The sequence below is a fragment of the Cibotium barometz genome, chromosome 7 (assembly GCF_041138505.1).
Source record: "Cibotium barometz isolate CiBa-2024 chromosome 7, ASM4113850v1, whole genome shotgun sequence".
Taxonomy (NCBI): domain Eukaryota; kingdom Viridiplantae; phylum Streptophyta; class Polypodiopsida; order Cyatheales; family Cibotiaceae; genus Cibotium; species Cibotium barometz.
This window is the reverse complement of record NC_141052.1, coordinates 14079027-14104426: the sequence shown is the minus strand read 5'-3', so window position 1 is coordinate 14104426 and position 25400 is coordinate 14079027. Positions and strand designations below refer to the sequence as shown.

Sequence of the window (25400 nt, the reverse complement as noted above, 5' to 3'; positions counted from 1 at the left end):
CAGCGCCTTACTTTCTTATGGGGATGTATAGGAACCTCGTGCATTGAAAGACGCTGTCAAGGAGCTCAACAGGAAATATGGAACGCACAAAGTCAAGATTGTTCCTGTTGATCAGGACTTGAAGAAAGAGATGACAAGGCAACGCGAATACCTCGAAAGAAATGTATCTCTCACTATTCACAACTTGTGCACTTTTCATTGCAAATGGTACAATATTTTTTTGAGAGATGTATATATGTATATGCATGCATGTGTGTGTGTGTGTGTTTGTGTGTGTGTGTGTGTGTGTGTTTGTGTGTGCGCGCACCCCGTGTTCTTGCGAATGAGGTGGCACAAAATCAGAATTGCGGGGAAATGTTGTTGATGGTGTGTACTAGGCTGCTAGAGGATTTTATGAGGTTCTGTTTAAAGAACCTAAACACAGAGTAGCTTTGTTGGAGAAATCGCCTCTGATGTTTGGCACTCAGTTGGTTCATGCATTGTTGTGGTTGGCGAATAAAGACTATGAAAGTGTCATTAAGCATAAATGCCCAGTGTGGGTCATAGTGAAGCATTTCTGTGAACATTTGCCTATGTTGGCTGCCTCATTGGGTAAGGTAATTTGTCCTTCTCGACCACCTGAAGATGGAAATCGTTTTATTATTGCAACCATTGATGACCCGTCTGGTTGTACTTGTCCACACACACACGTGCACGTGCATGTGCACACATTATATATATATATATATATATAATGTGTGCTGATGTGCCAAGCAATTGCAGAACATTCATAATCACTGTCAAATCCCTTGGAGTATCTGCCGGGAAGAAAAAAGAGTCATCAGCATATGCTTGTGCAACCATTGATCACCCGTCTGGCTGTACTTGTCCACACACACACGTGCACGTGCACACATTATATATATATATATATATATATATATATATATATATATATATATATATATATATGCATGCATGAATGTATGTATGTTTACATAGAAACACACACACGGACCTGTAATGTGTGTGTCTAAGTCTGTATATATATATATGTCATCTGTTAAAGGCTCCAACACAATGTTGTGCACTCTCTACTAAAAAAATATGTAAGAGTCTTTTAAAGGTTGTTTTAACATTCGCAGGTTGAGGGTCTTCAACGCAAGCTTGAAAAAGATACGAATGCCTACCACAAGAGTCATCTCGTCATCATGCAGGAAAATGTTATCTTAATAAATGAACTCAATGAGCTAAGGCGAGAACTCAAAGTGATGAAGCTTAATGCCCACAAAGGCCCACAGTTCAAGTCAGAAGACAGTGCTACAATGGCGAAAGAGATTGAGGCGATGCGCTCCCATATGAATGAACTACAAATACAAATGGGAAGAAAGCAAGAACAAATAAAGCAGCTGGAGACACTGTTGGAAAAGAGAGAAGGTGAGAATGAGGAGACGAAAGTGGAAATGGGATTGGGACCTGCCGGTGAAGAGCCTAGAGATAACCTTGAGTTAGCAAATCCTCAAGCAGAAGATACTCTCAACTCCGCCGGTTTTGTGCCAGCTGATTCAGAAGAGTTGCAGTTTAACCAGGCCAATCAGGATACTGTTCTCGAACATGATAAAACCAATGGCTTGAAGGCAGATGACAAAGAGCCTTTAGCAGTAGCAGGATCAGATGTGGATACAGTAAATTCAAGCATTTCAGTGAAAGAGGATTAACAAAGGTAGATGCAACCAGTCTGGATGCCATTGGCAATGACACAAGGAAATTTTATTCATTTCTTTATGGAGAAGAAACGTCAGCATTGCAAGATGGTGGTTCTTCCTTTGAAGATCATAAGATGGCTGCCACTTCTGCTTTTCATTTGAGTTTTCTTTTGGATTTAAACCTCAGCAGGAGTGGGTAGCAGCTTAAATACCCTCTTAGAATGCAGTTGGTTAGACATGCAGTGTGTTAAATGCGTTCAAGAGGAGGATGTGCCCAATTACAATCGAAAGGATTAATATGAAGGGCTTTCCATAGCAGTTCCTCTTGTTTATGCGTGTTGTTTGCTAGTGTTTAGTTTCGAATGTTGGAGTTTTTGGAAAAAGATCCTTGTGCTGGGACTCATAAATATATGTAAAGTGGAAAAGGCATGACAATTTAAGAATCTATCAGTGGCTTTATTGCTCACAATTACCTTTGGAAGTCTTCTTCAGACCAGTGTGTCAGAAATAAACTTTTTTTCTAACCAGTGAAAAAAAGATTGACCTTCAAGGCCAACCGGTTTTTATTGAAAAAATGCATAGATTAATCAGTTTTATAACTAAAACTTCAAAAAAATTGAATCTTTAAATTCAAGGCTAGGCAAAATTATAACCGATTTTTCACAATTTCAGTCGTGAAAATTACATTGAAGGATGGTTTTTTGTGACATGAACTTTTTTTTAACCAGTGAAAAAAAGGATGACCTTCAAGGCCAACCGATTTTTATTGAAAAAATGCATAGATTAATCAGTTTTATAACTAAAACTTCAAAAAATTGAATCTTTAAATTCAAGGCTAGGTAAAATTATAACCGGTTTTTCTCAATTTCAGTTGTGAAAATTACACTAAAGGACGGTTTTTTTGTCACTGCTTCATACCACTACTTTTTCCTACAGAAGTTAGTCAAATGATTAAAACCACTTCATCTTAGATAACTATTATATAGTTATGGGAGAAGGTGAGGGCAGGACTGACACCATTTGGTGATATTCCTCGATTGGAGTATCAACAACCTTCATTAGATTGGGAATTTCAAAAGCCTCAGGACATTGTCCAAAATCAAGTGTATCATATGATGGTGGAAGATAAGCGTTGTATCACTGAGAAGGCTAATAGGGTATAAGGAAAAGTAGGGTCTGGTGAGTGAAAGGAAGTAATCTTACAAGGCTGGTGGTCTAAGATTCCATATTAAGGGAAGGTGTTCCTATGGAGCATGCTAGTTGGAGGCCTACCATTGGGGGACCAGTTGAGAGCGGCGGATTGCTTCTGGTAATTGTGTGTTTTGTACTACATGATTGGAATCATACCCGCATCTTTTCATTTCATGTTCGGTGGTAAAGAAGGCGTGGGATTTACTTTCTCGCATATGGATTCTATTGATAGATAGGCTCGTAAAGGTTAAAGACTGATTTTTGGCAAAATTCCAAATGGGCCAAATAACCCAGAACATTCATATTTCTTTCATTTTTCAAGTGGACTGGTTTGTGGCATATCTGGTTAACTAGGAATGCCTTAATATTTGATCAAAAGTTGGTATTACATGTCACATAGGTTGTATAAAAGGGCTACTATTGTAGCAAGTCTCTTTCTTTGTGATCAGCACATTTTGTGGAGAATGACACAATTACCATGACTCAAAATATTTAGATTTTGGTGGTTGAGGATGCATGTGATTTAGGGAGGCTCAAAGATTAATACATGATTAATACACATGATGAGTAAGAAATGCTAGAAAGGGTTGTGTACACAAGAGAGACAACAATATTGGGCAAAATAGATTGATTGATTACTTCATAGGCAAATGCCCTTGTATAGACTCCGTACAACTCAATACCACCTAGTGGTTTCATCAAAACAAGTGGTTTAACACAAAACTAAGTGCTAGAGAAGCTTCACCCCCCACAAGCTAAGTGATTTGGTCCCTTTCACATGTACATGGTCCATTTGGCCCCATCCTTCTAGGGATGTGTTTGGTGCATATTTTAACACTTCCCGGGCAAAGAATCAATGACTCAAAACATAATAGGAAAATCTTAATCTTCCTCCTTAAGAGAAAGATTCTCCATTGCAGGTACAGTGGTCACCTCCTGTGAATGCCTTCTCTTCTGGTTCACGATCTTTTTTTTTAAATCTTCTTGAGCTACAAGGTTTGCATGCTTTTTTTCTTGTTCCTTTGAAATCTTATTGAAGAATTTTGCTTCTATGTGTTGCTTTTATGTGACCAAGCTTCTTGCAATAATTGCACTTGATCGTCCTCTGCACCCTTTCTTTCCTTTCATTTGGTTGCCATAGCTTTGTCTACATCAAATGCCTTTTCACTTTGATCCTTAAGATGACAGTCTTCTTTTATCAACACTGAAAACATATCATAAAAACCATGCAACAACGAAGGAACTAAGCAACTTCAAATCTGGCAAGATCGCAATGACAAGGCCATTGCTCTCATCCGACACTGCATTGTCCAACCACCTTGTTCACCATGTGCAACATGATTTTAGTGTTAATGAGATATGGAAAAAATTAGTTCTAATGACACTGAAAAAAATGCAAAAGTGAACTTGTTTTGAAACTTGGTTACCTTCACTATGATACCATGTTTGTAGTCATAGGATTAGAGCTCATGCTATGGTGGGTGGAAGATATCCATGATGTGTGTGTGTAGGAGAGAGAAGAAGTTCAAGCCATGACAATGGTTAGAGAGCGGTATGTGTGTGTGTGTGTGTGTGTGAGAGAGAGAGAGAGTGAGAGAGAGATGTGATAGCACACACGAGAGATATGTTGCACAAATCAAATATATCCATGTTATCACAGAATGACCCAAGTACATGCATTTATAAGCATCAAGAACTATCTTTTGACCCAGGTTTTAATAAGGACTGTTCACACCCATAGAGGGTGTTCACACTAACTCCCTCTGAAATACTCAATGTGTGTGTGTGTGTGTGTGTGTGTGTGTGTGTGTGTGAGAGAGAGAGAGAGAGAGAGAGAGAGAGAGAGAGAGAGTCATGCAAAGCTATAATTTGAAAACCTATGTAAGTGTCAGTGTGAATGGCCATGCAACCTTTTAGCCATGCAAAAATAGATGAAGATCTTGGTGAGAATCATGGCGTTTTTTTTGCTTTAGAGCCAAGGGTATAGCCCATCAATGGATGTATACAACCAAACGCCTATCTTTAATGCTCATAACTTTGCTCCCATATTCCCTTCATCCTCGCCGATGTTCTTTTGGCTACCTACTTCACCTTCTCAACATCATGTATTTGGCTTGACACCTATTCATATTTCTTATATTCTTGTGGACACTAGTCCATAGAAGGTAATTTTTTATCTCAAGTGATGCTTTTAGTGTTTTATATATGCCATGAGAATATTTCACACACACACACACATAACAACTACTGCTAATGATATTCAAAATTCATTCAAAGCTAACTTACCTTGAATAACTCGATAAGCTTCTTGTTAATTTTTACCTATGAAGTTTGGAGGATAGGAGACCTTGACTCAAATGTACCTGAAGAGTTGGACGAGGGATCCAGCTATGACTTTCTCTTTTTGCTACAACATCTAAGAGCAAATCTTCATTATGATTTACATAAAACAAGTAGAACAACTAAAGAAAGTTGTGACATAGTATTGTTATTCTAACTATGGATCCTCTAATGCCTAAATAGCGTAGGCTCTTAAGTTTATGGTTATGTAGGTCCTTGCTCTACTTTGCCTACCATTCTTCTACACACGAGAAATACAGAGTTAGATTTTCCACCTAGCCTATAGTTTAAAATTAGCTACAAAAGATAAATATTCCCATGAATTTTGAGGCAAAGTTCATCACTGGCCTTCGTAAAGTATATAACGAAGATGTTATCTCCCAAACATGTATAGTTTTTGAATCCAACACAAGGATTGTAGCATGTTCATGAATCATAACTTGCTTGTCAACAAATGGAGTATTGCCACAAAAATTCTTTTTAATTTTGGAATATCATGTTGGTACCACAAGGGCATATTTGGATCAATAGACATCATTTGTTTATTGTTACTTATAAGATACAAGAATATATACAACAAAGCATGCATACCTGATTAATTTTATAGCACTAACTAGAAACGTATGTTGGATGGATGCAAGTGAGGTGCTACTAATGGGTGATGATATGTTTCCCTTTAATCTTGCTCATATTGTATCACTCAAGTGTCTACAAAAAGAAGCATATTCTCTAGTATGACTAAGTCAATGTCTTATTTGGGCTCAAGCATAACATTCCTGGTATCTTCATGCAATTAGCTTTCAAAAAAGCAACACATTCTCTAGTATTTGGGACCTAGGCTCAAGCCAGACTTTCATGGTATTTCAAATCTCCTTCATAAAGATGATCTTTTATTAGGCATATGCTCATCTTGACACACACACACACACCCACGCTCACTCACTTTGGGTAGAGCATTGATTTGAAATACCATTTAGTTTGTATTGATCGCCAACATAAATGACACAGAGTTCTTTGTTCTTTGTTAATTTATATGGTGGAGCTTCATGAAATCTTGATTTACGTTACTTTATGAAGTCTTAATGTACTTGTAAATTTTTTTATGAGGTCATTACTAGTATTATGGGTGTTTGAAATGAGTATTTTTTACATTGAAAGAATTCATTATATAAAATATGTTTGACAAGCTCTTGTTTATAATATTGACTCTTGTGGGAGAGGCATCAACTTGAGGGTTTGAATACACTGAAACATTGTAGGAGTATGCATATCGATCATATTTTTAGCATATCCTATGACATTGATTTTGAGAGTTTTACAGTTGATCTAGGTATTTCCTTAGATCCAGTACTATTGGAGATTGATCTATCATGGGATTTAGGATAGGGATACTAGTGATGGAGTTAGTCTATACCTTTGAGGATGACCTTAGTGACCTTGGAGATTCCATTGATAGTGAGTTGACTGATACCACTTTTACCTCTTGTGTGGCCACTTGGTTAGTGTTTAGTGATGACAATCTTTATGATGATTCAACTTCTGTTTTAGAGGATCACATACAGATAGAATGTCATACACATGGAGATATTGTGCATGGGTCGGATCATACTCATACATACATAGATATGGTGGATTATGCTTTTGATCGCCGCCGCTGGAGTGGTGCTACATATGATGGAGGCATCAGTTCACATTTGACTCTACTTGAGGCCGACCTTGAGTTATGTTCATTTGGCTCCTTCGGATGTTGGCACGATCTTGTGTTCTTTGGAGTCTGGATATTTTTCTTTGGATGCATTCTTTGCCATTTGAGGAGCATAGTTTGTGGATATGTGGCTCGATATTCAGGTGCATTTACGACATATTCTAGTCTTGGTAGACATGATGATTCTTTTGTGCCAGGACCACTTGACATTTTGGCCAAGAGTTTTGAGCTTCTTCGGCGGATGCCTTTCATATGCCAGATTCACAGTGTGGTCATGAGGAGCTTATGAGTTTTCCTTTTGAACCTGGTACTACTCTCTCTTTGGAGTCGAGTTCTTCTTTTGATCCAGGAGCTACTACCATTCCAGCTTCGACAGTTAAGGGTATATGCCATACATATCCCTTTGATCTTGGAGGATATTCAACCAGATTCATCATCGACAGTGGTTCTTTATCTACTCCACTTGCACCAGATTATCATGGAACCATTGCCTTGGATTTTGTATGCCTCGGATTTCCATTTGATCCAGGAGGTTGCATACATAGTCTCATCATTCGACGGGAGTCCTATATCCTTTCCATTTGATCCAAGGGGGTCATATGATTCATGCACAGGTCTTCCGCTACATTCAGTCATCATGGATGTTATTTTTCTTGGCTTTTGTACATAGCCACTTGTATATGTTTTCTTTGGGCATGACCACCCTTCGATTTTGAGGACGAAATCATTGTAGGAGGGGATGGTTTGTAATGAAGTAGTAGGTTTGGGTGCACATACACATGGGGAATGGGGCCTAGGCACTTGGGCTTAGGGACATTTACATGTGTATCTTTAGGGGACCCTATATGAGGCATAGGGATGATGGACATTGTGCCTTTTTTGATCATTATACTTTTTGATATCTTTTGATATTGGTCATCTCATGACTCTTGGAGCCTCAACCTAGGCCTTTGGAAGGCTGTTTCCATCCTCTTGGTGGGAGGTTAACTCACTTAGGCATCATGGCCATTGTATGAGATTATCCTTAATCTTGTATTTATCCCTAGTCTGAGCTTTATGATTCACTCCATTCCAAAAGCATGTTTTACGTGGCTCTTTCATAGCTAGCAATTCTACAAACAAAGAGGACTAGTGTAGACTTTCTAGTAGCATAGAGTTACCAATTGGAGATCACGTCCCACCCGTTTGAGATTTTTCAATACAGTCTTCCAATCTTGGACCATTCTTGTAGCATATGGACAACCCACAATGCAACCCTCAAAATGGCCTAACACCGCTTTCCAACAAAATTCCGTAAGCCATAGTTTTCATGCCTGTACATATAGCTTTTTGAGCCAAAACATGGTAATGAATGTTAAGAATATTCAAACCACCATGTATCTTCGGCGAACAAAAGCAATTGTGTGGCAACAGTCTCGAGGTTTTTTTATTTGTCTTGGTCTTCCGGCACAATTCCAAAGCTTTAGACATGAAAGCATGATCAATAGCAAACGGAATTGAACATAGGCAATAATAATTGATTGTACAATGCATAATCTCACATGCAAGGGCCATGTAGAGAGCTTCCAATAAGCATTTTTTGCTTTAAGCCTCTGCAATACCCATTGTGCGGCCTTCTCATACCCCATCCCATTGGGTATCCAAGATGCCTTATGATTTGATTAGGCTAAACTCCCCCCCACCCCACACACACACTTTTTTTTTTTGGGTGAAAACAGCCCCCTGGCCCAGTACAACCCTAACCCTACGTGTGTCTCCCATTGTTGCGTTGCACAACCTTAACCTTGCTCGCAACATGCCCGCCATGGATTAGCACAATCCTAACCACAAGATCGGGCTGCACGCAGGTGTCTCCCATTGTCGTTGCTGGCGCATGTTGCTCCCCTCCATGTCGTGTGGCTATTGGCTGTTGGCGCGAATCTGTCTCCCTGCCTTGCCTTATATGCCCTGACTATGTTGAGCGCCGCTTTGCCCATGCTCTTTTCCCTCTTTTAGGAGAAGTCCTCCTGCTCGAGGAATTCAATGCCAAACAAAGAGTTGTCAGGATCCACTGCTTGATCTGGACGGCCCTTTGAGACTACACGGCCCTTTGAGACTACAGGAGCTCGACATAAATGACACAAGGTTACAGAGTTCATCACAGGACCACGAGGAGGTCACTATGTATGGGAGACATTTCCTAGAGATAGGAGATGCACATGGTCTTGTTATCTATTAAGCTCTTTCCTTTACTCAGGACATACTAGCACTATGGTCTTGTTATCTATTAACCTCTTTCCTTCACTCAGGACATACCAGCACTGTGGATTACTTGAAGCACTGTGGATTACTTGATGGGATCTCCAGCTTTGGCACACCTCTCCCAAACTTCTCCATCCCACCAGCCCCTATTTTGTTGAAGTCAACCATGCCTACCTCTCTTTCACTCATACTTGCACACCACCCATCCCCCTGCCATCACCCCCCATCTCATTATATTACACCCAAGTCCATTTTTCTTACGAGCTTGAGGATCCACTCACACTAATATTCTCCACACATCTGCCACCACTTCTTTTATCTGCACGTGGCGGTCTACTGCCAAGCCACCCTACGCACTAGAACTGTTGATATGATGACCAATGCCGGGCCACACACTCTCGTCTTAAGCAGGAGGTACTCATTGGGCAGATCACAAAGTGCCAACCACAAACGGATTTCTCAACACCTCACCCAAGGTAAGATATGAGAGTTATATGCCTGAAAGCATACTGCCATGCTGCTTCATATCTGGACATATGCCATAATCCTTGCTCATGGATTCAAAGACCTTTGACAACAAGGCCAGTACCACAAGTTGAGATAATTAAAATGATGGTAACCTTATCAGGTTTGATACCTACCTGTTTCAAATTCTCAAATATCTTGAAGCTTGATGCATCTATCATGCTTGCACAATCCCCATGTGCAGAGATTATTGTGGCCGCTACTACGGAGGAAATCTGATCATACCCAGTAGAGTCAATCTCAAAGTGAAGCTGCTATAGAGGAAATCTAATCATACCCAATAGAGTCAATCTCAAAGTGAAGATACAGAGGAAATCTGATCATACCCAACAAAGTTAATCTCAAAGTGAAGCTGCTTACATAGTTCTAAGTATCCCGTTGCACTGCATGCTCTTGCAAAATACGGGTAAGTGATAAGTCACACATTGCTTTTACATCTGAGAGCATTTTCTTCTTCTTCCTCTCTCTCTCTCTCTCTCTCTCTCTCTCTCTCTCTCTCTCCCCCACCCATCCTGCTCTCTAATTTTCTACTATTTTCTTTTGGAAATCACCTCCTATAAGACAGGGCTAATCCTCATATGGAAATCACCTCCTATAAGACAGGGCTAATCCTCATAGCAATAACCTTTGCTAATACCACAATGAGCAGGGTAATGGGTCTCCAATGATTAAACCTGTGACAAGTAGCTTGTTTAGGGATTAGCTTCACCACTCCTTCCTTTAAATCATTATCCAACCTTCCTGTGGCAAAAGCAATCTTACATGTGCTCCAAACCAAGTTCTTGATAGAGGGCTAAAAGGTAATGAAGAACTCCACAGAGAACCCATCCCACTAGGACTCCTCCTTGTCTATCAACATTCATCCATTTCCACTTCTCTTTCCAACCAATTACCCCTATCAACCTCTACACTCTTACTAACAATATCTAATAGCTTGCTCTTTGCCTGAAATCTCCTTTGGGAATAATCCTCTCTCAAGCTCAATCTGGATCCAAGGAACTCCACCCATTTCAGGGCAATCTGATTAATATCACCCATCTCTTGGCTTCTCCCTAACCTGTCCTACCACATCCATATTGCCCTTATCTTTAGCTAAGCCAAATAGATATCTATGTTGTTTTCTCCTGTCACTAAAGGATTTCCATCTGGAGTAGGGATCACAGCGAAGTTTAGTAAAGAGAGGGGAGGGAACACAACATAGCTTAGTGAAGAGAGAGCAAGGAACATAGTTGTTGCTAGAGAAATGCAAATAAAGAAAGGTGGGCATTTGAGTGAGAAACTGCATGGTATGGCCATAATTTCGTAAATTTTGCATGATTTTTCAAAATTATTTTTAGATATGGCCTCTTAGCTCCTAGTGCACAATTGATGAGGTTGATTATGATCGGGTAGTGGTTGGAAAAGATTGATGTGACACCTTTCCCTTTCCATCCATGCACTCTTTTTTATGGGGCGTCACCATCGATTTTCCCGCTACCTCCATGTGTTTGACAATTGGCTCTTATCTTTCTATGCATGCTAAAATTACATTTATATCGATAGTTTCTAATTTTAGATCTTGTGTCTCTCCTTTTTTCTCTTTCCAGAATCTTGTCTCGTACCTGATTCTTAATCTTAATTGAATTCAGATTCTTCTCTTTGGATCCTTTTCGATTCCTGATGTGCGTGTCCTACTTGTGTCCTTTCCCATTCTGGCATCCTTCCATAATAAGGCTTTAGCCTATATCTTTTCACCAACTTCTTTAATCTCTATCCATCCAGGCAAACGAGCTCAAAAGTTCCCGACCCCATTTCTTGATGATTCTGTATGGACTTGTTCATCTCATTTTAAGTTTTCCTAGGTGAGGTCCCATTCTTCAGGAGGATAATAATAAGATTTCATCTCCTTCCTCAAAGATTTTGAATTCGGTATTCTTTTCTACTTGGAGCTTCCTTCTCTTCTACACAATCTCAGTTGTCCATGCACTATACAATCTTTTTCATCTAACTTCAAGAGTTACTCGATCCTGTGTATTTCTTATTCTTTCGGGGATATCTTTCTACCACCACGGCTATTCTGAGACTTTGTGTTAGTGATTCCATAGGCACCATTTCTTCTTGCCCATATACCATGCTAAATGGTGTAAGTCATATTGCATTCTTATAGGCTATCCTGAATGCTCGTGCAATGCACAGTACCCCAATCTATCCTATTCTCATTCACTATCTTGATTACAATTCCTTTCAAGATCTTGCTCGTGAATTCTACCTATAAATTGGCTTGTGGATAATAAACTATTGATTTTTTATGTATAACCATGTGTTGCTCTGTTAGCCTCTTAATCACTTAATTGAGGAAGTGGCTTCCTTGATCGTTGACTATGGGCATTCGAATCTTGTTATAATTGTTTCATACAGAAATTTTACCACTGATGATGCCTTGCAATATTTCATAGCTTTTTCTTCTACCCACTTTGTGCGATAATTTGTTGCAACCAATAAGTACTTGTTTCTTGTTCTCTAGCCTACAAAGTCCAAAGCCCATTTTTGGAATGGTGTAAGTGGTAGTATAGGGTTATGAGGCATTCTATCTGAATCATTCGGCTACCCTAGCCTTTGGCACATGTCACCCTCTTTTGAAAATGTGTAGGAATCCTTCAATGCTATTGGCCATCATAGTCCTTCTTGGAACACTTTCCTTCCCATGATTTCTTTGAAAAAGTGGCCTCCACTGATTCCTTGGTGTGCCTCTACCAACACAACTTACTGTTCATGTTCAAGAATGCATCTTCTCAGGATCTAGTGTATGCCCATTTTGTACAATTGTCCTGCCACTACCATGAATGACTTTCTCCGAAGAGTCACCTTTTTCCTTTGATATCTTGACATGTACTCCGAAAAAGACAAGTCAGAGAGGAATTACAACATTTAATCATACCAACTTGGTTTTTCTCCATTTATGAGATGAAGAGGTGTGCATCTGGAAAATCATCCTCCACTCCAGTTGGAGCTTCTCTAGACTCTAGTACAGATAGGAAATTTTCAACTTTATGTTTATTTCCTGGTGTGTATTTAATTGTGAACTCAAACTCCTGTAGCAATAGCATTCATCTAGCTAGCTTTCCAGCTAAGTCGGGCTTGGATAGAGTCACGGCTATATAAAAAGTTTTAAGATTGGACACTGAAGAATAATGTTATGACAACGCTTAACAAACCTTAGTTCTCGAGATCTTTCTCACATGCTACTACCTATAAAAAGGAGAGTGGTAATAATGTAAGGGCTACCTCAAGAGACGCCTTTAAGGTCACTAGTGTTTTGGGCATCAAGAACTCCTAAATCTCCCTTACTTTGATTCATTAAAAAAAAAATAGAAAAGGCATGGAGACCTAATGCTAAAGCACAAGGAAAATTTACTAGATTTGGGAGAAAATAAAAGAGACAAAGGTAAGTGATAGAGATAAAATGTGAGGCTGGAGCACAAGAATGCAAAAATGAGGAGACTTTCTCATTCATTCCTCGCTAATTTGAAACTTGATTTGAAAGGGAGAGGAGTTCTCCTTTTATAGATGGAGAATCACTCTCTCTCACTTTGTTACAAAATTATAAAAATAAAAATGTTCATCCCTTTGTGACATAGGACTGGATGTCACTAGCAATTGTCCTTCTTGGCTACTTTTGATATGTGTCTCCTTGAATTATTTAATCAAAGAATCCTTGAATTAGGGGATAAGATATAACCCCACTTTGAGCCCACATAAAGGCCCCTTGTGTATACATGTCAAAAATCCCCTTGGTCCAAATAGGACTTCTAGAAGGAGTCTTCTCTATTATGTATCCTTTCACACTCCTCCAACATGCCATCTATAAGCTTGTTATCTTATTATAATAGAATTACCAAGACATGTAGGCATAAGGCCCACTTTTATTATGTATCCTTTCACACTCCTCCAACATGCCATCTATAAGCTTGTTATCTTATTATAATAGAATTACCAAGACATGTAGGCATAAGGCCCACTTTTATTTCCACATCACTAGATTAAACAACCACATTAAATTATTTATAGAGCATACTTGTGGTATTTACAATGTGCATATCAGCACATAAAATAAAGTCTTAGGAAATATAAAATATTAAATGCCTCCACCACCTCCAGCCCCCAACGAGAAGATGATGCATCAAACGACAACAATCAAGCTTGTATTATATTACATTAAAAGTTTATAAACATATATCCATAGATCCATTTGATGACAATAAAGCTTGTATTATACTAAAATTTAATATATTGTATAAAAGTTTGGAACCCTCAAGTGTATTTATGTATTTTGAATACAAATACAAAAATTAAAATTTAATATATTGTATGAATTTATGGAACCCTCAAGTGTATGTAGTTAAAATATAAATACAAAAAATGGTTGTTGCTAAACTCCATGAGTTGCAGGATATGATTAAGAAAGTTTTTTGTATTACATTATAAGTGATAAAAACTTTAATATTACAAAAGCCATGCTTCCTAATTAGTGTGTCGCTAATGAATATTACATCCTGCTAGTTTGCTATAAACACAATTTGAATGCACTTTATTACTCATTCTTCCCTTATGGAGACCTAAACAAACATATAAGATAGAAACTTTAATATTTGATACTAAAGTTTTTTACCTTGCGGTTTTGGATTTTGAATTTGAAGCGGTTTGGCAAATCCAACTCATCTTTGTTTTGTAGGCCATTTTGTATTTACTCTAAAGTACCAATCTTTCTGAATTGCAACATTTTGACAAGTTCATCATTAAACCAAAAATCTATACATCCTGCAAAGGATTATCTCAAAAGTCATCAAGATCTTGATCCAAAGGGACTCTTTGGCCCCTTATTGTGTGCCACCTTGTATAGTAAAAACTCATGATGAAATTCTGAGTGCCTATCATATATTTGGAATAAAATTATCACTGTTCTTTCTAGCCCATTTATTATCTTTTTTTCACAACCTTTGTCCAAGAATTCTAGAATAATATCTAAATCTATAAACTTGCAAATAAACATAGACTTTGGTTCTTCTTACTTCATAATTAGAGAAGAAGTCAACAAACACATTTACAGGCATGCAAATCTTTAATTTAACATATCTGCTTGCTATTTTGGGTTTAAGACACCTCTAAACCTCTGAAAATAACGTGTATCTGAAACTTTCGTTTGCATCCGAGTTTGAAAGTGACCACTCTCCACTTTTGAAATCGAGAAGAGGAAGCAAGTTTGTTGCTTTCGATGCTGCCTCATAATGGGCAAATGAATGCAAAATGATTGCATAGATGTGACTCAAAAATAGAGATGCCCTTTGGATCATCATAAAAATGATCATACAAAAAGATACCATGCTCTGTAAAGCGACCTTGAACTTCTCCTTTTATATTGTTACTCACCAATACAAGCATGAACCACATCGAAGATCCCAACAATAGATTTTATATGCTGCTATTCAATGTCAGAGGATAGATAAACATTCGGACATATCAAAGAAATAAGAATGAATAAATGTCTGAACATACCAAAAAATGATAAGTGGTTAAATATTAAAGCTCGATCTTCATAAAATGTTGACTACTTATAGTTAGGACTGTTAAATGGTACACATGTACGGAATTCTTCTAAAATGAGTTCTTTGTGCATAAACACATGTTGAACTAGCACTTTCTTTATTGTTCTTGCAAAGTCTAAAATATTTAACACGTCCCTTCTAAGAAGAAATGAACTCATGTCTTGAAGATGGCTGCTTTCTTTGCCTTTGTAAGAAGAAATGAACTCATGTCTTGAAGATGGCTGCTTTCTTTGCCTTTGTAAGAAGAAATGAACTCACGTCTTGAAGATGGCTGCTTTCTTTGCCTTTGTAAGAAGAATCCAGCTATCACAATTATTATGATGGGCATCTAACAATTGTATTCATCCAATGTATTCCAAGAAAAAATGAACTCATGTCTTGAAGATGGCTGCTTTCTTTGCCTTCGTAAGAAGAACCCAGCTATCACAATTTATTGCGATATGGGCATCCAACAATATGATATTCATACAATGTATTTGACCCACAGATGGATTCAATCATAAAGGAAAGATTCCTAGAGCGTTCTTGCATAGACATGGCTAAAACAAAGAGATAAACCCTAATAGAGTAGGTTCTTCTTTTCCTTTTTTTGCCCATATGTTTAGTTTGGAGGGAAATCTAAAACATGATAATGCGTAGAATCATTGAAACGGTGGTTTTTGGATCGTGGGTGTATTTCCTATTATTTATATTTATATAGAATACATTTTTATTATGTATGTAGTGAGGTGAAAACCACTTACTTGTTGCTACATAGATTAGAATCAAAGGGAATACCTCTATAATGGAGTGCCTCATCTTATTGGTATACATTAGGGAAAATTTAGACTCACTTTTGGGCCTTTTAAGCTCTTTGAGATTCTAGGGAATATTCCATAAGGACCAAGGAGGGTGAGGCTTCCGTTACGAAACTTTTGAGGTTACTTTTTGGTGGGGAGGCCATAACTTGAGCATAAAAACTCCAAATTTGTCGGAGGTTGGTGTGTTAGAATCCTCTCATCAAGATCGTTCCAATGATATGTTACATGATATAGTTTTGAGGTACTATGGATAGAGTTATCCACGATCTCCCTTTTCGTAATAGAATGATGACTTGGCATTTCTTAGAGGGTCCAAAAATGAGTCCACATTTTCCCTAAGGTGACCTTTCTCTCACTAAAACTAAATAACCAAACTGTGACCCCAAAATTTTCCTAATGGATTCAAAATAGAGAGTAAGGGTATGCCATTGCCCCTAATAAACTTCAGTTCTTGAGATCTTCTCACATGCTCACTACCACAAAAACCACTCGAAAACCATTAGTACCTCCAATGGAGGGTGGTGGTAATTAGACTCAAGCTACCTCAAGAGACGACTTTAACGCCACTAGTCTTTCAAGGATCAAATTATCCTAAATCTCGCCTATATTGATTTATTGAAAAGAGAATAGACAAGGCATGGGGATGTAATGAAGCGGTGGATATGACTTGTACATATGAGATCAAGGGCAAAGCAAATGAGACCAAGGGCAAAGCATAGGTGTATTGGGCCAAAGGGCCAATTGTAATTGAGGGACATAAGCTTATGGGACAAAGGCTAAGTGGGGGTGGACATTAATAAGTGTGTGTGAAAAGGGAGCCATGGTATATAGGCCAATGTGAATAGTTAATCACATTGGCCTATATACCATCAGTTAATCATAATTAACTCATACTAATCAAATTTACAAGCTAATCAGCTTTCATGGCAATCACACACACACACACACACTCGCACAAATCCTAGAAGAGAGTACACAAGGTGAGAGGCGAAAAATTCTTCTTCTTCTTCACACAACAAAAGAGGTCTACAAAGAAGATAAAGTGACTAACACACATAATAGAGAGTACACAAGGTGAGAGGCGAAAAATTCTTCTTCTTCTTCACACAACAAAAGAGGTCTACAAAGAGGTCTACAAAGAAGATAAAGTGACTAACACACATAATAGAGTATATACAAGCGGTCCATAATGTGAACACGCTAAGAGGAGTGGGTAGATGTGGACTAGTCGCTGCAGTCCAGTTTTAGAATCTCTGGCAAAGATATGTTGGTGCCAGCTACCAAACCCGCCAGTGATATAAATGTTGAACGGCCATGCAGGCACCTCATGAGTGTTAGCTCATGTTGAGCTTGACATCTCAACACATAGACATGGCTAAAACAAAGAGATAAACCCTAATAGAGTACGTGAAAATACGTTTAGGTTCTTCTTTTCCTTTTTTTGCCCATATGTTTAGTTTGGAGGGAAATCTAAAGCATTATAATGTGGAGAATCATTGAAACGGTGGTTTTTGGATTGTGGGTGTATTTCCTAGTATTTGTTTTTATATAGAATACATTTTTATTATGTATGTAGTGAGGTGAAAACCACTTACTTACTACATAGATTAGAGTCAAAGGGAATACCTCTATAATGGAGTGCGTCATCGTATTGGTATAGGACCTTTCTCTCACTAGAACTAAATTACCAAACTGTGATTGTAAAATTTCCCCAATGGATTCAAAATAGAGAGTAAGGGTATGGCATTTTCCCTAATAAACTTTGGTTCTCGAGATCTTTTCACATGCTCACTACCACAAAAACCACTTGAAAACCATTAGTACCTCCAATGGAGGGCAGTGGTAATTAGACACGAGCTACCTCAAGAGATGACTTTAAGGCCACGAGTCTTTCAAGGATCAACTCCTGAATCTCGCTTACATTGATTTATTGAAAAGAGAATAGACAAGGCATGGGGATGTAATGAAGCGGTGGATATGACTTGTACATATGAGACCAAGGGCTAAGCATAAGTGTATTGGGCCAAGGGCCAATTGTAATTGAGGCAAAGGCCAAGTGGGGGTGGACACTAATAAGTGTGTGTGAAAAGGGAGCCATGGTATATAGGCCAATGTGAATAGCTAATCACAATTAACTCATACTAATCAATTTTACAAGCTAATCAGCTTTCATGGCAATCTTGCCCTTCTCCTTACTCATGGATGGTGATCCTATACCCATGTTATCACTCCATGCTTTGAGTGGCCATAGCTAGTTCTTTGCAGTGGTATTAGAGCTTTCCATTGATCCCATTTTCCCTAAATTTCACCATGTTTTGATGCAAAAATTTCCAGCCATTAGGTGCTTTAAGAAAACCCTGATTTCATCATCTTTCTTGCTCCAATCACTTCATACTTCTTAACCATCATCTAGGCAAAATTGTGAGGGAGTTATGGAGCACAATATACACTTGATTTGAACCATAGATTCACCACAGCTGGGTAGCAAAGTTCAAGCTGCAAGGCGACCAAAATTGTGAGAAATCTACTATGGAAGCTCCAATGACATTTCTAAATGCTACATTTATCTTAGCAACGGTATTTCCCATCATCTACTACCAATTTGGAGGCCTGTTTCTTGATATTTGAAGCCCACACACTCTTTAAAAATATGAAAACAGAGGTCCACGTTTTTCTTCATGGCAAAGGTATTTTTCACCATACAATCATAAGCAAGGCTTTGAGGTAATATTTGAGCAATTGCTAAGCTTCTCCTTGCATTTCTTGCTTGAATCTTGGGGTTCTTGAATCCTTCATTGAGATTTAGGGATTTCTTCCAAGAAACCCTAATTTCTTGACATTGGCCATTTCAACTTACCATTAGCCTTGTCTAATCATCATTAATTCACTAATGATGCCATTACACAGCTAATGATCAAGCTCTTTGCCTCAATTTTGGGGATTTTTTTATCAAATCCATACACCATTGGATGTCATTGGAGCCATTTGATGCTTCTTCAATCTCATTGGTGTAACATTCAAGCCATCTCAATGCTTGGGAATGTCAAGATACATGCAATCCATATGCCTTTTGCTTCACCTTGTTTGTTGCATTGGTGTGGATGTTGTTTTGGACAATAAAGCTTGGGAAGTGAAAGTATAGCATGAGTACATACTAGTGCCATAATTAAAGTGTGCATGAATTCATGCAAGCATTGTAAGCCATCATACTTACACTTTTGAAGTTCAAATCACACCTCACATCACTTTGTACCCACATTCTATTTCTAGAATCTAGATCTGTGTGAGGGTACCATGGCAATTGGTTGGTGAGGCCAAGGAGAGAATGTATTGAATCTTCCTTGCCATGAGTGCTATGGTAAAGCGGTAAGGAAGAGGATTAGGTACTCAGAGTAAAAAAATGGCCCCAACTCCTGAACTTTAGTAAGAGGGTGGGAAGGCTTGGCTAAGAGATTAGCAAGTAAATCTCTCCATCAACAATTAATCTTCATCATCGACTTAAAGATCACATGTATTATGCCATTGGTCAATGCATTATGCAATGAAGATATGCCTTGATGCTATGCCAATTGCTAAGAGAACATTGGTTGTGGTTTGAGTACAATAGAAATTTGAGATTTGGTCACTTTAATACAAAGGAGACCATGCCAAAAAATTTTAAAATTTACATGAATGGTTGGAATTGAGGGCAATTGTGGACACATATAAGTTGCTTTTGTATGCCAAAGATGCTTGGAAACAAAGGGTGGTACATGTGGAACATGCGGAAGGCAAATGGGTACCAAAGGAGCTCTTGAGCAAAATCTGCAAATTTACAAAACCCTAATTTTGTAAAATCACATTAGGGATAGATTTTGGGTGATTATATAGGCTCTTAGTACTCACTTATACCTTCTCAACAAGCCTTAAACCTCTCCATTCTGACATCATTTGGATTCCAAACTTGCCATTTTTCATTGGAGGTCAAAAACTTGTGCCCAATCAAAAATAGCAAGCTATTTGGGACAAATGACATCATAGGATGGATGTACATCATTAGCGACTCCCAAAAATCCATAGTACACCTGAGTTGGGGTTCAAACCTATGTGGTTGACTTTGACCAAAAAGTCAAAATAGAGGATATTTGCACTTTGACTTTGGTCAACCCTCTTAGGCATAGTTAGTATTTGTCATCACAAGCCCACACATCAAATTTTATTTACTCTATAGCCTCAGAGATGAAGGACCACTATGAGAAAGTAAGCGTAGTGGTGGAGAGAGAGTTCTAGGGAGTGTAGAAAAATGACTCCTTGGATGAGTGCCATGTAACGTTATATAGAGCCTTCCCCTTATGTTCCCTTTCAAAGTTCTATGGAGGCTAGTTTGAGCATAGACTTAACAAAGACATTTGAAATTGAGGTAAATGATGTAGGTATATTTAAATCAAAGAAGTCTTCACTTAATAAATACTTTTGCATCTGTGTAGTTGGTGTGTTATTTTGCAGGCCATTTTGGACATTGATACTTTTACAAGCCCAACGAGGGGGATGAGCAAGCTTCGGGGTGGATGCATCCATAGCATATTATATGGTACATATTCTAATGATAAACATTGTTTTCATCGATTTGAGTTTACCTCTGAAGCCCAAATGCAGCTACCCTTTCATAAGGCTTTGTACAAGAAGTTATGTGTAAGCATAATTCTGATCACAAAGTGATCTCGGTAAAAAAAGTCTATTATAATACATGCATTTAGTGGGAGATTCCGTGGCATGGACTTGTCCACTATATGTATAGGTAAGGCCATCAAAGAAATTAGACAAGAGAGGCCCTAGCTATAAGTGTAGCGATGACAGGTCTTTTGCAAGGTGCCAAGTAAAGATGCTAGCAAGTAGTGGAGCATATCAAAAGGCTTCAAAAATTAACTCTTGATTATATACATTGTTTTATTATATATGAAACTTTGCTAAAGTTTGTAAAAAACTAAGTAATATCAATATCTTTCTTCTATAATTTCTCAACCATGTTTTCTTGCTTCTACTAGACTTTTGTTCAAAAACATAACATTTCAGTGCTCAATGTGAAATTTCAAAATTTTAAATCTGTGTGCCATGGGGAGACTCATAGTAGCAATGCTTCTTAAATCCATGCTCTAATATTTTTACTAGTGTCCAAATCTTGGCATTTCTCTAATAGGTTACAAAATTATTTAGCCTTATAATGCTCTAAGAGCATGCCCGAAGATTTGGACCAATGTCTAAATATTTGTGCGTCATAGTTGTGCTTTTTGGAGACATGACCTAAGCTTTAGATTAGTATCCAAATGTTTATATGCCTTAAATCCCATAGTAGTGTTTGTGTGTGCCATGGGAAGACCTACAATAGTGCTCACCAAAGTCATGGCCTAAGATTAGTATCCAAATGTTTATATGCCTTAAATCCCATAGTAGTGTTTGTGTGTGCCATGGGAAGACCTACAATAGTGCTCACCAAAGTCATGGCCTAGGATTTGGACTAATGTCTAAATCTTTTGTGCCTTGGGAGAAAACCATAGTTGTGCTTTTTAGAGATATAACCTAACATTTGGACTAGTGTCCAACAAAGCTAAAGCTTCACCTCATGTGCTTCTCAAGTGAGGTGTGAGTACTAGACTTGAGAATCTCCATGCATGATATACCAGAAGTTTAAGATGACAAAAGAAAACTTTCCATGGCATGTAAAAGGCCATCTGTTGGATGGCCCCTTTTGTGCACCATGCAAGGTTTTCTTTATTTTTTGATAGCATCACATAATCAGGCCTAATCAACAACTCATGGCCTTAAGATGTGAGCATATGGGGAGTTGGTGAAGGAAAAGCCTAACCTTAGGTTGAGTGGAGGGCCTAACCTTAGCTTAAATCAAAGCGAAGAAGTTGGAACACCTATTTATACCCTTGAATCTTAATCTCAAAGGAATGCCTCAAAGTCTCCATGATCCATAGCCCCATCAACAAACACAAAAAAGCAACAAAGGAAAACATGTTAGATCAAACATACTTGTGGATTTGCATTCCAATTGTGCAATGACAAAACACCAAATCATATGTATAGTTGGGGAGTCCTAAGATAGGGCATCACCTCCCCGACTCTTTCCTTAGATAATTTCAAACATTAAACCCGTCTTTCCTTAGGTAATTTTTAACATGAAACCCCTAGTAATAAAAACCTCCTCAACTAAATCTTGGAATTCCTTTTCAACCTCCTTGGTGACTTCTAGAAAACTTTAGTGACAATAAAGAATGTGTATTGTCCCCTTATATTTTCTAATTACTTTAGCATCCTAAACCAATGAATTATTTTCTACTTACTTTTGCATTCTAAACGAATGAATTATTGACTTATAGCTCATTGATATAGGAAGATGGCACCTTTATTAAGACACATGCTTTAATTGAAGGTCTAAATTATACAATTAAATTTTTTCGCTTATAGCTCAATCAATTTTTTCTAGGGGCATAAAACTGCTAGATTGTGTGATTTTGGAAATATATTCTTTTTTATATTTTGTGTATACATGTGTGCATGCCAGAACTTAAAAATTTATATCTAAACACATGAATTTTATAATCTAAACACATGAAAAATCTCTTTATTTCCATGCTTATGAAGATCTCTTGATTTTCACTCCGTAAATAAGTCACTTAAAATAAAATTACAAAAATAGAAGTAAATCAAATACTTATCAATAATCTACCAAGTCCACAAATAGGACAAAATCAAATACTCATCAATAATCTTCAAAATACTCATCAATATTCTACCAAGCTAGCAATATTCTCTATCAAAATATAAAACATTAAAGAAACTTTGTATTTATGTGGAAGACTACATAGAGATTATACTTTTGCTCAAATACATGGACCAACTCCTATAGCACTTTGTCACTTTACCCTTGGAGCTTGATTGTCACATGCATGGCATGTATCGCACATAGATTTGTATCCTAAAAAAGGCTCATTATAGGAAAGTCTCTAATAGCCTCTTGGATCATCTCAAGTGCCACACTCTACATGCAAAAGGCCATGTTATAGGAGTATAAAATCTCTTGTACTGTTCTTGAAAAGGAGCCCACATATTAAAAACTCAATGGACTTCTCGTAGTCTAGAATCTCTCAAAGAGCTCTCTTTTCGTAGTCTCTTCTTCGAGGTGCACGGCTTGTTGTACTCGTTGGGTGACTCTAGGTTGTCTTGGTCACTCGACGCGACACTTTTTCCCTTTCTTATTTGAGAAGCTTGCTCGATGGGCCTCTTTAAGTTCTGATTTCTGATTCACCACCTTATGCTTCCCCTTATTTATTCTTAGGATTAGACTCTGTGCTTTTTGAATCTTCGTCGCTCTTGTAATCTACTAGTCTACTTGGTTACCCTTGATGTTTTGTGTCAAATGGAAAAGGCCCTGCTCCTTGAGGGAGTGTTTTCCCACCAATGTGACGTCTTGACACATTTTTGTTTGAGGAGAGAAAGTTGACACAAAAGTTGTGACCTTACCATGGTGGTGTTTTATCACTGCGTACCATTTTAGCTCGCTGTGATGCTAGTGTTTATGGAGAAGGGATTCTTCTTTATATTTTCTTAGTCCTTGCCATTGCTTGCGTTAGTGAGCTATGTGAATAATGAGAGTAGTGATGCCTTTAAATATGAAAAGTAGGTCCTTTTAGACTTGGGTTGTGGTACCGGCCAAAGACAACAAGCTCAAAAGTAATTAAGCATCATTTATCTTATATCACGTACAATTAATATCAAAAATTTCTTTCCCATTAATGTTTCATACATAAATCAAGACACGTTCAAAGAGCTATTAAAAAAAACCTCCAAACAAGGTTTAAGAGACGCTAAAAATAGTCAAAACAAGTCCATCTAAAAATTAAAGATTCTTGAGCCGTGGTGAAGTGAGTGACTTGTGAGATTAACGAATCCATTTGGATCCTTCATTTGAAAATAACCACCTTGCATGAGTGGCAGGTCTTGAAGTATGTCTCCACTTTGCTTGGTTTCTTATCTTCACTTCCTTTTTCTAATAGCTTTGGTGATTATTGAGAGCTTTGAGCCCTTTCCATGATAATATGTCTTCCCATTGTACACCAAAATCATTGAACATCTCTATAAGATAACAGCTTCTTACTATCTTGCCTCCATGTCAAGTATCTTTAAAATACACTCCTCAAGCTTAATAGCGAGACTTCTCCATGCCTTGTGTGCTCCACATCTCCAAAGAACCATACTTCTTCATAAAATTTGAGCCGCAAATAAACAACCGTGTAATGAGTAATATGGGTTTCTCCCCATGCACTACACATAAGCTTTATGAAATCTTCGACCAAGGTTTGAAGTTTTTTCTGATCTGTCAATGTTGTGGTATCCTTGGCAGATGGCATCTAAGAGGATAGATTTAACAAGTTTGAATACAACTACTATCTTCGAGCATTTGGTCATTAAGGCTAGTTATATGGAAATGTTTATAATTGAGACCAAGAAATCACTACTACGTAGTGAAAAATACAAGGTGACTATGGGAAAGGATCCATCATGCACATGTCTGGATTTCCAAATTAGGGTTAGGACTGGTATATCATATTGTGCATGCAAGTATAATATTTTGTATATAGGTGAATGCAAGCACTTGTATTTTGTATATTTGTGAATGCAAGCACTTGTATTTTGTATATTTGTGTATTTTTGGGGTGGGACCCTACAATGACACAATCAATCATGTCACTCATTTTAATAATACAAAAAAGTACATATAAACATGTAAACAGATGACTATGAAAAACCTAAAGAAGTAATAAATATGTGTAAATACCTCGACATTTGTTGGTATCGATCATGAAAACATGTGCATTATGTGCTGGATGATCTCCGTGGTACTCCGTATGTCGATACCCACCTGCCACCAATTTATAGTAAACCAAACTTTTGATTGTGAGTTCAACAAATCAGGATTCTTGTCTTGATCGGTTGCTACACTGACACAAGTTCTTCCATAACTCCCATCTTGCATTGGATTGTTTTTCAGTCATGTTGCTTAAAAAATTTATTGCGTTCACTCCACTCATTGATACCTTCTGTGTGCAACATTATGTGGCACCCCATAAGTTATCTTATCCTTCTTATCTTGACTTTGGCACCATGCACACCTAATGAGTTCAAAAGCTCTTTAATCTTGTAGATGGACATATCTCTTCTTGTCGGAGGCTACATGTGTAAGCAAAGCCAATGTGCAGCTTCAAAAGCTTATTAAAGACATGCATAAGACAATGGAGTGTACAAAAGTGAACATTATCAAAATTGGAAATATTTATTTCCAATTTTT

At 37.8% G+C, this 25400-nt stretch overlaps 1 protein-coding gene across 3 annotated transcripts in view; it reads left to right on the top strand.

The window, feature by feature from the left end:
* The window catches only part of LOC147636709 (uncharacterized), a 211083-nt gene extending 208951 nt beyond the window's left edge, over positions 1-2132 (top strand). For all 3 annotated transcript variants that reach the window (XM_086800191.1, XM_086800193.1, XM_086800192.1), the window contains 2 exons: positions 32-163; positions 1125-2132. In XM_086800191.1, coding sequence (XP_086656317.1) covers positions 32-163; positions 1125-1697 — 705 coding nt within the window. In that variant the 3' untranslated portion in view covers positions 1698-2132. The remainder of the gene's footprint in view (positions 1-31; positions 164-1124) is intronic.
* The last annotated feature ends 23268 nt before the right edge of the window (positions 2133-25400 follow it).